Genomic DNA, 12,023 nt, shown 5'->3' with positions numbered 1-12,023 from the left:
TAAGTTTTGAGTTCAAACTTCTTGAGTTGTTTCTGCGGTGGAATCGAAGACCCAATGTCCGCGTTCGATAAGCTTCATCTGGATTGACCGGACCTTATTCGCTCAAGTTGATTTGCAAGGTTCCTCCAAGTTTCGGCCTCGTCTGGGGCATCGAATTGTCGGCATCGAGTTCTCCGGCATCGAGCTTTCCCGAAGGGGAACGCATTCTTCGCCGCGAGCTGACGAGCAGACGGGCATAAGGCTCCGGTGATGCAGAAGGACAGGGGACACGATTGATGTAGAGGGATTTAGGTACATAGGGCCCAAGAGGGTCGCGAGTCGCGACCAATAGCCTGTCAAACGAGCTCCCCGATACGAGGCATGCTTTCAAACCGATATTCGAGCCAACTCAATGAATTCGCAAAGGCCCGAAATTACTGCATTGCATCTTCAGCGCAGTGGGAGATTCAATGCTTAGGCGAATTATGGTTGGTCGTCCGATATTTATATTTTTCACCCTTATTCAAAATTATACAAATTGTGCTCCGTATGAAAATAGACCTCATCAATCACCACTCAGCGCGTCGCCATCCCTTGTGTGGTTTTTTCTCTATATTTTCAGGCGGGCCATTTCGCGCTGAATAGTAGCCATGGGATCAGCATTTTGACGACATCTTGATCGGTGAGTCCGGTCAAGATCGGTCCTTGATTCCAGCGCAGGAGAATTGGGAATTTTCCGCAGCAAAGCGTTCCCATGAGAATCACAGCGTCCGCGTCCTGCGCTGATGGCTGGCGATGCCGCCCATGCCCGTGCTCCAATGGCTTTGTTCGATGCTCGGCTGAAGATAAATCTTCGGAGGCTGGCGACGAGATCCGATTTGTCCCGGATACGGTCCGCAGCGGCATCACAGCTCCCTTCACTCTTTCCCTGAGGCTCCATCATTGATTGGGCCGCTTGCATTGCCCCAGGGGAGAGCTCTTCGGAGATTGTTCGCATCGGGGAATCCGTTCGAGGATTCGGATCCCTGGTCTCCACAGCAGATGGTGTTGCCTGGACATCTCCTCTCAAGGTGGGACAAGTGAGGGAGATCTCGAACCTTTTCCTTTTCGACGAGGACTCCGTCACTTGTCGATCGGAATCGACTCGCTTCACTCGCGGACGACTCCGGATATCCACTAAAGGCTGGATCCTGGAGGACGCCTTTGCAGTTTCGGATGGTGAACTTCTGGTAGGAGACACCGAGTTTATATAGAAGTAGGAGGAGCTACCGATCAAAAATTTGAGAACGCTCGAATATTGGTCGAAAAGTGTGAAGGAAAGGCGCTCCAGGAGTACGTATAAAGGCTAACACACCGATAAACATGATCAACTTCGTCTTTGACATGAACTCCATGCAACATGCAACTATCGCATGGCGCCGCCAAGGGCCATATTGAAAACGGAATTCTCAAGGGGCCGTCGCAAAACATTCAAAATTCGGCGGGAGCTCCCTCCCTTTGAAACTGGATGAGGGTCCAAATTTTAGCTCGTGTCCCACACTAGATGCCAAGAAAATAATCATTCTCGAAAATGCCGCACCGCAAAGCGTAGTACATAAGATCTAAAGGTAAGTTGCAGTTGTTCAATTCGTTTGAGCTACGAAATTCATTTCGGAGGCGATCTTCAACCAAGCTGCGGGCGTCGCGTCCTGGTCTATACGTGAATGTCTCGGCGTGCTCAAATTTCGCCAGAGAAGCGAGCCGCGATCGTGGCTTCGAGGAGAGCAGGTCACACTTATAGGGACATTGCACGTCTTGAAAATGTCTCACTTTGCGGTGCTATAACCGCAGTCTAACGGTATCAGGAAACAGGCAAAAACTGTGATAGACCCAGAAGGGGAGCACCGCGCAGAACAACCAAGGCGGAGGATCCCTACATGTTCGTGATGAGCAAGCGCGATCGATTCAAGACAGCTCGGGATATCCGTGGTGACCTCATGGAAGGCAGAGATGGAGAAATATCCGTATCTATGGTCAAACGCCGTCTCCGAAAAGTTGGGCTTGAAGGAAGGATTGCTTGCAAAAAGCCGTTGCTCCGACCGAAGAATAGGCAGAAGAGATTGGCTTGGGCGAAGGAACACAGGAACTGGGCGCCATCCGATTGGAGGAAAGTCCTTTTCACGGACGAATCGAAGTTCGAGGTTTTCAACTCAAAACGACGCACAGTGGGCCAGCGGCGGCCGAAAATACCTTTTAGAAAAAAATTACACCAGAAGCGCGATTTCCGACACCCGAGGGCTGGGGACATCGATTTGAAGCAATATTGGGAGCTCGAATTAGCTCCGTTGGATTCGCGAGCCGAAAACAATCGAACATTAGGGATATATGAGAATAGGCAGATTTCGAATTTATTCGCATCGTTTTCACTCGATTGTGGACTGAGCCGAGAACCGTCTCAGCCCAGAGTCTCAGATTCTCTAACAGAGGGCTCTTTCGGATCATTTCGAATCGATTTCTACACTATGCTGAATCGGAACCATGAGCGTCACAATTTTTCAGAAGGTATTGCAAATCTTCATCGAGCTCATATTCGGTTTCTGGCGGTTGCGACCCGAAAGAGTTGATGTAAGGATCCGAGAGAACCAGCATTTCATGGAATACATCCTCATTGGTCGTCGATCTCGAAATTTTTCGGGAGTGTCCGAGGCGGTTCTCTCGATAAACCTTATTCGTGGCCTCTTGGGCTTCCTCGCTCAGTGACCCGATAGGGAGGGACAAAGCTTCAGCCGATCTCATTATGTAACTTCCATGAACGAGGACTTTGTGCATGGTGTTCGGCATCGGATACCACGGGTACAGCTGAACGTAGATCACAGCCGTATCCATACGAAAGTTTTCGAACCTTTCGACATCAATCATCCCATTGCAATTGATTGCATTGAGTATGGTACGGAATCGCCCGAGTAAGCCCTCGTCCAATTCCGTGATATTCGCTGTCGCAAGGGGATCTTCGAAGAAGCGTCGGTAGGTGTTGCCGTCGTTTGTCATCCCCATGCCCTGTCGCACCCTATCGACTCTCAAGCCCGATGTCTCTTGGAACTTCCTCTGGATCTCTCCTTTGGCCGCTGCTCTCATGGCTTTCATCTCCTCGGTGGTCGCACGCCAGCGCTTGAACTTGGAGTTGTAAGCGATCTTCAGCAAGCACTCCATTATCTTTATTCTAGCATGCAGGGGGGACATGGAAAGATATTTATCCGGCCCAGGCTGCGCTTTCGCATACATCAGGTCCAAATCGTTCATCTGATGAGTCGGCTTGGCGCCGCAAATCGAGCATACGGCCATCGACTGGGAGTCGTTCATCACTTGGAGAACTTTGCCGTCGACCATTGAGAAATGCATCTCGAAATTTATCGTGAAATGCGTCTCCTGGACCACAATGTCCACAGGATGTAGGGCCTCAATCTCTTTCTCCATGCGTTCGACTTCAGCCCGGATGACCGCTGCGGTTTCCTTGATGAACTCGAACTTGAGGGGCCGGCAAAGTCGAGTTGACGAGGGCCTGGGATTGCGCCAGAAAAAGGTGCGGCCATCTTGGCTCCGAAAAGTCAAAGGGACCGTCCGTGGAGACATGAATATACTGGTGTAAGAAACGGTGGGTCCTAAGAAGGCTTGCTTGTACTCGCTGTGTCCAGACGATCCATCGCAGCCCCATTTGAAGACAAGCGACATCTCATCGACCATTTTTCGCAGATCATCTGCGGACATTGCGAGTAATAAGCGTTCGGCTGTGTGTTCAAGGAGACTTTGCGTTTTAACGAGCGCATACGTTTCGGTAACTTCTATATCTTTGGGATAACATGTCTTCTTGGCAACTCTGATATTGTTGCAGGAGGGAATGACGTCCATACCACGGTTTTTTAATTTCGTTCTGAGGTTTTGGTACTTTTGCTTCGTCAGATCCAGATATTGCTTCATGGCGAGCGCTTCCTCCGGACAGAAGGGCGGATGTTTCGCCGCTTTACGTAGTAGGTCGGGATTCATGCTTCCCTGGATTTCTCTGATCTTCCTCCTCTGACTCCTAGCGGCTAAGTCGTTGAAGTCCTTTCGCGGGCGACCGCGACCCCGGCCGCGGGGCCTCTCCGGATTCGCGGGATCACATGTGGATGTCTCGGTAGTGGAATCCCCCTCGGATTTTCCGGTACCAGGATCACCGTCAGACGTTCCGGTATCTTTGCATGAACTCTCGGGAAAAACTCCGATGAATAATTTTCTCTCCAACCAGGTTGTGCATTTTTCTTTCATGCGTTCTATACTCCGGTTGTTCTTATTCAGCTTTTTCCTCAACTGGGGAAGGAAGTTCTGCCCGAGGAAATGTCTGACTTCTCCTGGAAGCTCCTGTGGTATCTTCAGCTCCAGAGACCCGGCTTGTATTGCTCGCATGATTGGCTCGAGCTCCTTTCCGTTTTGAATGGCCACTCTGAGCAGGAGCGAGTAAGGGATTTCGATCATGATTGTTTCTCCGTGATTACTCAAGCGATCCGAGTTATGCGCTCACCGACGTGATGTATTGAGGAGGTGATTCAGTGTTGATTTCGAAGGTCCGCGAACGATCCGCAGCCTTCTTGTCCAGACCACGAAGGGGTAAACCTTGATCACAGTCAACGGAGAAACAGCGCCTAAATTCTCTCTCCTTGTATCACTCGATGTTCAACGATGGAGACGATCACGAAGAATGAAAAGTGTTCGATTGTTTCTGCCGAGCATTCGCTGAGGATGCACGTGATCCCAGCGTGGAAATCGATTCGAAATGAGAATTCTGTGGGAGAAGTTGACACTCTGGGCTGAGTGGGTTCCTGGCTCACTCCACAATCGAGTGAAAACAGAGCGAATCAGTTCGACAACAGTCTACTCTCATATATCCCTAATGGTCGATTGTTTTCGGCTCGCGAATCCAACGGAGCTAATTCGAGCTCCCAATATTGTTTCCAATCGACGCACAGTGTGGCCAAACCCGATTTTAGGCGGCAGAAATTGAAAATGAAAAATTTTGAAAAGTTATGTCGCGGCGTTCTGGAGGAAGTATGGGGACCTCGGAAACACACACCAATCAGAAACCAAGCACTTGTATCTCCGTGGAGAGACTCCGGAATGAGGTAGTTTTTTTGCTCCGGACCGTCACTTTTTTCTTCCGATTCGTGCTGACGCTCGAGTTTCCGTGGAATCGATCGAGGAAGGAGCAAACACCGAATCGTGAGTAAGATTGAGTCTGAAACTTCACGTTTAGCGTTTCATTCGACGAGAATATGCAAATCAGAAGGTTTTCTGAGTCCATCTTTTTTTGCGAAAAAAAACTGATTTTCATGAAATTTCACCGTCAAAAAAGTATATGGACCATGGCGGACCCGGGCGGCTCATGGGGTGGAAAATCTTCTTTCATTCCCCCGCCTTCCATTTCCGAAAAAAAAAACCAGCAAGTTTTGGCAAACGTGAATGCGTGCTGTTCTCAGATATTCGAATTTGAGTGCCCCGGAGGGCATTTGCGAAGACAATCTTCAACTCCCCGAAGGACGAGTGCATCGATGGGTTGGAGAAACTCATTTTGAGTCATGCTCATGTTGAAATTGAGCAAGTAAGCAACAGATCTCACATCAGGAAGTAGATCAGCAGGCATGTGTCCCGAGTGAGGGGAAACTTGGGAGACATAATTCGAAAGCGGAACGGTTCTTCGCTGAAGGAGCTGAATCGCGCGAAGCCAAAAGCTTCGATTTCATCGTGCACTACACTGAGCTACCCGCACAAGACGAACAGGTCTTACTCCGAGCCGGGACTGGAATCCACATGTGTCAAGTGTGGAATGGTACCGGAAACCATAGGCCGCGTCATCTGCGAATGCAACGAAGCATTCTTCGAGGAAGAGGAAATACTGAAACGACTGGGACTTGACAGAGACCCCTCCTCGAGGATGATTCGCGACACCAAGAGACTCCTACAGCGGAGGAAGGAAGAAACTAGCAATATCCGCTGAGACTACTTGCCACTGAAGTGAAAGTGTCATTTAAGAAACTTAAATGAGGATAAATAAATACCAATACCAAGACGCGCCCGAGGAGCCGGAACCATCGAAAGCGTTTCAAGGGACACCTCGAGCGGGACGACCAGAGACAAATTTCTCGGACTCGGCGGAGAGCACAGAACGGAACAAGGTCAAAGATCTTCTGCCAGCCGGACCTGCTAAGCTATTGTACGCGGCTCTCCGAGGAGCTCAGAGCCAGAAATTCCCTCTGATGATTGATACGAGTTCGTAACACGAGAATAATCCAAAAAACTCACTGAAATAATTTCTGCCGCCTAAAATCGGGTTTGGCCACACTGTGCGACGTCCCCAGCCCTCGGGTGTCGGAAATCGCCCTTCTGGCGCTTTCGATCGCGGTAGATCTCTCGCGTTTTTCATTTTCAGACAATATACCATTCCAGGTCCTCGAATTTTGCTCGGATCAAATTTCTGAGTCGAAATTCGGATTCCCGAGGAAATTTTAGGCCACCTAGGTACTCTTCCCGTCATCACAGACCATCTGGGAAGCTTCAATCGTCATCCGTTAAATAAAAGGTATTTTCGGCCGCCGCTGGCCCACTGTGCGACGCAAATTCGTCCGCCGCAGACGGGGTGAGCGCATGCTTTTAGCTTGTCCACAGCCCACTGTCAAGCATGGAGGGTGGTCGGTGATTGTTTGGGGAGGTTTTGGTGGGGCTAAAGTCGGTGATATCGTGAAAGTTGAAGGACGCATGGATGCTTCTTACTGCCACCGAATTTTGGTGAGGCACGCCGTGCCTTCCGGAAAACGTTTGATTGGTCGCGGTTTCACGCTCCAGCGAGACAATGGTCCGAAGTACACTTCCCGCATCTGCCAAAATTATCTTCGTTCGAAGGAGTCGCAGGGGGAACTGAAGCTGATGGTATGGCCTCCTCAGAGTCCCGACTGCGACCCTATCGAGTTACTGTGGGACCATTTAGATAGAAAGATCCGTATAAGACGAATCACAAATACAACGACGCTCTGGGACGTCCTACGGGAAGAGTGGGCGAGCATCGATGAGGAGACTATAGAGAAACTCGTGAGAAGAATGCAACGCGTTTGTGCGGCCGTCATTAGAGCTCGCGGCAATTTCTTCGAGGAGAGTAAGATCTGAATCGGGATGTCATCGCGCCATTGCGCTTCTCATGAATAAATCGAGACTTCTTCCCGCGGGCCGATCCGCTTTACGGCGCAGTATTTTCGTGGACTTTCATTTTCTCCGAGCCCTTGTGCGGATATCGACCTGAAAATTAGACGCCGGCTCGGTGTTGAAGGGACCGATATTCGAACGTCTTGCGACGAGCCCTTCAGGAATCCCTTCTCAAAGCAATGCGGCCGGCGGCGTTGCATGTGAGTTAAGTCGAAGACGTAGCCGATCATGTCGACCGGTTTGTTCGGCATCATGCGTACCCTTTCAGTGCCGAATGCCGGCGGGAAACACGTTTTTCTTCCAAATATCCATGAATTCTCGAGTGTTCTCAAACTTTTGATCGGTAGTGTATATACAAGTAAGAGGAGCTCTCACGAGCCAGACCCGCTATATTGGCCTCTAATCGCGACCCCCCCCACGCAATCTTCGATCGCAGAGATGGAGTCGGATTGATTCGAATTCCTAGATTTCGTTTTGATAGCATCGGACTCTCGCTGTTGAAAAGAATCCCGCATCAAGCGTAGAGTATGGGTTGCGCTATATTGCGTAGAGCAATTTAGTATAGCCGCTAAGGCTCGAAACTGGAAACTGCACATAGATGTCAGATGTGATGCACAGCGACATTTCGCGGGAGTATTATCGCTCGAGCGGTTTCTACGCGACTGCGTGAAATTCCGCTCGCGAAGAGGTAGGGCTCTGATCACTCAACCATCCCTTCATTCTGCGCCTGACCATCGTGTGGTACCCGAAATTACCAGCACGCGAGAATTGCGATACTCCGCAGACTTCGTTCGACACCCTATTCCTCCCGAAATTGAGTTGCGCCCTGCGAGCTCATTTCAAGAACCTCCGAATCTGTCTCTCCATTTGAACATTCCCATCCCCATCTCTTGGTACGAAGACGTTTTTCGACTTTTATTCTAATCCTAGTCGAACCTCGGATACGGCCAAATCTCCGGAACGAGTTGGCAATCTGATTGGCATCGCACATAGGAATCGGATTTGCGGGTCGTTCAGGTCTCCTCTGCCCGGGGCACCCTCGTCAGCATGGGCGCGACGGACGAAATGTGCTTGGACTTGCGAACATTCAAGAACAGATCACGTTTTTATGTCGATATTTGACTGCTTGAATATATGCATGTGTAGTACCTCCAAGAACGGCGACAACCGCGTCTACGATGATCCCATCCCCCGAACACATATGGGAGTGAAGGGATCTTGAATCGGAGCGCGAACTCCGACGCTGAAGTCAGAGAGTGGATGTGGTCTATCGGAGTTGAGCTTGGGGTGGATGGCTCCGAGAAACTACCAACTTCCCGAAGCCTGAGCCCGCACGAATATCGCTTCTATTCGGTGAATATTCCAGATCGATACAAAAGACATCTAGGGGGCAGTCTACTGATTGAATTCGTAGCTGCACCCATCGGCTGCTCCCTCCGATTCCATCACGGGGATTCCCGCAGGTCGTATGGGAATGCCCCGAACTGTAGAGCTCCGTCACGTCAAGAGTCCGCTGAGAGCGGTCTCTCAGGAGCTCACCGCCAAACCTGAGCTCGCGCTCTGGGAAGTCCTAACAGACCAAGAAGAGCCCATCGAGGACGACGCTTTCCTTGTAGCGCACATATGCTCGTAAACGTGCATACCGGCAACCTGCTGTGCCTATCCGATCATCCCTCGATTCCCCCTTCGTTTCGATAGTCTCGAGTGAAGGTAGACAGAAGCATAGTTCACGCCGCTCCCGATTTCCAAAGTGCTTTCGGAGCTAGCGAGGATATCGGGGCGAGTACCTACCTTCCAGATTCGACGGCATTGTTGGGCTCGGAAGCGGTGGCCCGTTGAGCTTCACGGACGCCAGGTTCTTACGATTCGAACGATTAGGTCGTTGAAGGCATCGCTGCAGCCTCCGTCAAGATACGTGTTTGTGCGCGACACGCAACGAAGCATTGAACGCGCTGTTGCCTCCAGATTTTGACCTGGCGAGTATAGACCTAATAGAAGCGATCCTATTGACATGGATCGGTATGGGAGCGGAACGGAAAAATCTGCTGGAGGAGCGGGAGTCTGTTTTGTGGAGAATTCCGTATGTCTACGTCGAATCCTCATTGCCAGGATCGATGAGCGATTGACACATTTCCCGCCGGTTTCCAGAGAAGTCAGTGGAGTCTCCGACGTCGCTATCGGGGCTCGCTCATCATCTCCCTGCTCCCTCAAACATGAGGCCTCATCAGGATGATTCAAGCAGTCTCGAGACGGAGTTTCTCGCGGGGCTCAGAAATTCTAGAAATTTCTTGCTCTGCTCGGATACAGTCGAAGTTTTCCCCAAACTTGGGTTGTCTCCGTGAGTCTGCTTAAGCAACGATGAGTTCAGGAAGGCTCGGCCCGAGATGTCGCACCGAGAACGACAGGACGATCCATCCCGGGCGAGATTGTGTGATGGAGAACTGGAATCTTCCCACTGCGCGACTGTCAATACCGCGCTGTCCGGCCTTACTGGCACATCATTGTTGCCCAGGTCAACAGTTTGCTCTTCTCAACAACTCAGAACCCTTCATTACTCCCAAGAGGTGAGAATCTTCGTCACACAGCGTAGTTCTAGAACTGGACCGTTTTGCACCAGGAACCTACATAAATTCCCATAACGGTGAGTTCGGAGGAAGTTTCGGATTAAATATCGACTCACGAGCAGGATCATTGAGCGTATCCCACACGAAGCAGCCGGAGGAGCTCCGGAATCATTCATGGAGGGCTCGCAGTATTGTGTTTGTCCTAGCGAGATCAAGAAGTGCTGAATACCGTCCGAAAACGCTGGATTAGTGGGGCAGGGTAGGAGCTCATCTGCTCTAAGCTTCCCCTGTTGATTGCCTTCATGAGATTGCCATTGTCCTCGGAGGAGTCCAGATGCACAATCTCGGATCGTGGCTCGATCCATCAGCCGATTTCGACGCAGAGCGTCCTCATGGTTCCCTCGATCCGAGGTCCTGGGGAGACGTTTGAGAGCAGCCGCATAGTCCAATCCGCCTCATCAACCGCACGCGGTCATTCCTCCTGTGATAATAGAGATACCGATAATACCGCTCGACTTAGCAACCCCCTTGAGCATTGACTGGACCCAAAGCCGACTTCCGACTCCAAACCGAAGCCTGCTAATATCTCGCCATGTAGTGAGCACATGTGGTGAATAGGAATTCCACAGCTCAAAGGCACTCCGAGAAGTGATTGAGTTTCAGAGTGATTCCGAATTCGGATCGGAATTCTCAGAAAAATCCGAGCCTCCTGAGTCCTCCTCCCCCCCCTCTCTCGATTTCTCGCGAGGTTGGGTCGGGGTCTCGATCAAGAACCCATTATCTCTGAGTGACCCGATACAGCCCCTCTCTCAAAAGTCACACTTCTTCTCTCGATGACTCTGTATATATGCCCTGTATTTTCGCTATTCTGTCAATTCCGCTGTGCCTCGATCTCTGCTATCAAGTATCGCTCTCCCGTCCTCCGCCGCATCACTCATGGAGAACATGGCTACCTCAGGAGCTCCGTCGCGAGATGAGATCAGAAGTCGGAAACGAGCCATGCGAATCGACTTGGATCAAGGCGCGACGGAACTCTCCGCGAAGAATATGAGATTTCACTTCGCCACCGCCCGGCCGATGACGACTGTGACTGTATTGGAGACACCCGATCTCGAAAAAGTCCTCATCACCAGTCCTCAGCTCGAGGCAATCCTACACCGGGGTTTCGATGAGCTCGGGCTTAATTTCTTGAAGTCACCTGTTCCTTTAAGTTTGACTCCACTCGGGGAACCAGATCCCGTCAGAGTTCAAGTGAGAGCACCAGCGACAGTCTCGGCGGCGGCGACCACACCGCGAACATCCACAGCGGCAGCATGGGCCTCACCGTGGGCATCGGGAGCACTGCGAATCAGTGTAGTACCGCAGGCTCCGGAAGTACCGCAGGCTCCGGTAGTACCGCAGGCTCCGGTAGTACCGCAGGCTCCAGTTGTACCGCAGGCATCGGCGGCCCCGCAGGCAGCATTGACAGCTTTCGCCGGGGCTGTCCATGTTTTCAGACCTCAAGCGGCCGTGTTCCGAGAAATATCGAACGTGCCTCAACCGGCGAGAACGATCGTCGAACCTAGCAGGGTCGTTCCCGCAGAGGCTGCGGGAACTTCATCAACGAATCCCGCGGGTCCCTCAAGCTTCGACAAGCTCCAGGACAAACGAGCGAGGAATCGCATCGCTGCAGCGAAATGTCGCCAGAAAAAATTGGATCTCATCGCCGAACTCAAGGAATCCATCGCCAGACACACATCTGGGACATCCTCCACGCTGCAGGCATGCGCGACAGCGTCGGCGCACGCTGGAGGGCTCGACGGTTCAGATTCCAACGCGAGCTCTGAACCTTCAGGAGTGCCCAGCACAAGCGCAGAACCTCCATCGGTGGCGGGGACATCCAATGCGACTCCCGCACAATCTTCGCAGAGCGCCAGACGGAGATCTGCCAACCTCACTACTCCTGAGAAGCTCGAAGACAGGAGGGCGAGGAATCGCATTGCGGCAGCCAAGTGTCGCAAGAAGAAACTTGACCTGATCGCTAGTCTTCAGCATCAGAAAGCCCTTCTGGAGCGAGGGCAGAGTGTTTCGAGTATCGAGAGCGATGAGTCACAGGATTAGCCCCTTCTACATCGGTCCTGTAGCTCCTGAGCCTTATGACTTCGTGCAATGAACACGGATCGAGCTCTGATCTGTTTCTACCGTGAGACAATCAACGAATATTTCTTCAAATAAAGTTTGCCGTATTTGTGGTACCTCTTTGAGTCACTTTCACATATGCGTAAGGAGCCCTCCGGG

The 12,023-nt window shown here is 51.3% G+C and overlaps 1 protein-coding gene across 1 annotated transcript; it reads left to right on the top strand.

Annotated features, from left to right (window-relative positions):
* Positions 1-10,625: 10,625 nt before the first annotated feature.
* On the top strand, positions 10,626-11,846 carry LOC108864409 (cyclic AMP-dependent transcription factor ATF-2-like). Its single transcript, XM_018639998.1, has one exon. The coding sequence runs from the start codon at positions 10,683-10,685 to the stop codon at positions 11,844-11,846; it is 1,164 nt and encodes a 387-aa protein (XP_018495514.1). The 5' UTR covers positions 10,626-10,682.
* Positions 11,847-12,023: the final 177 nt, after the last annotated feature.

This window comes from Galendromus occidentalis, unplaced genomic scaffold, assembly GCF_000255335.2.
Source record: "Galendromus occidentalis unplaced genomic scaffold, Mocc_1.1 scf7180000077470, whole genome shotgun sequence".
NCBI classification, from domain to species: domain Eukaryota; kingdom Metazoa; phylum Arthropoda; class Arachnida; order Mesostigmata; family Phytoseiidae; genus Galendromus; species Galendromus occidentalis.
The sequence above is the reverse complement of the archived record's forward strand: the minus strand, read 5'-3'. Positions and strand labels throughout refer to the sequence as shown.

What these genes read in the sequence shown, in the direction of transcription:
- LOC108864409 (XM_018639998.1), top strand. Translation starts at nt 10,683, where the DNA reads ATGGAGAACATGGCTACCTCAGGAGCTCCGTCGCGAGATGAGATCAGA.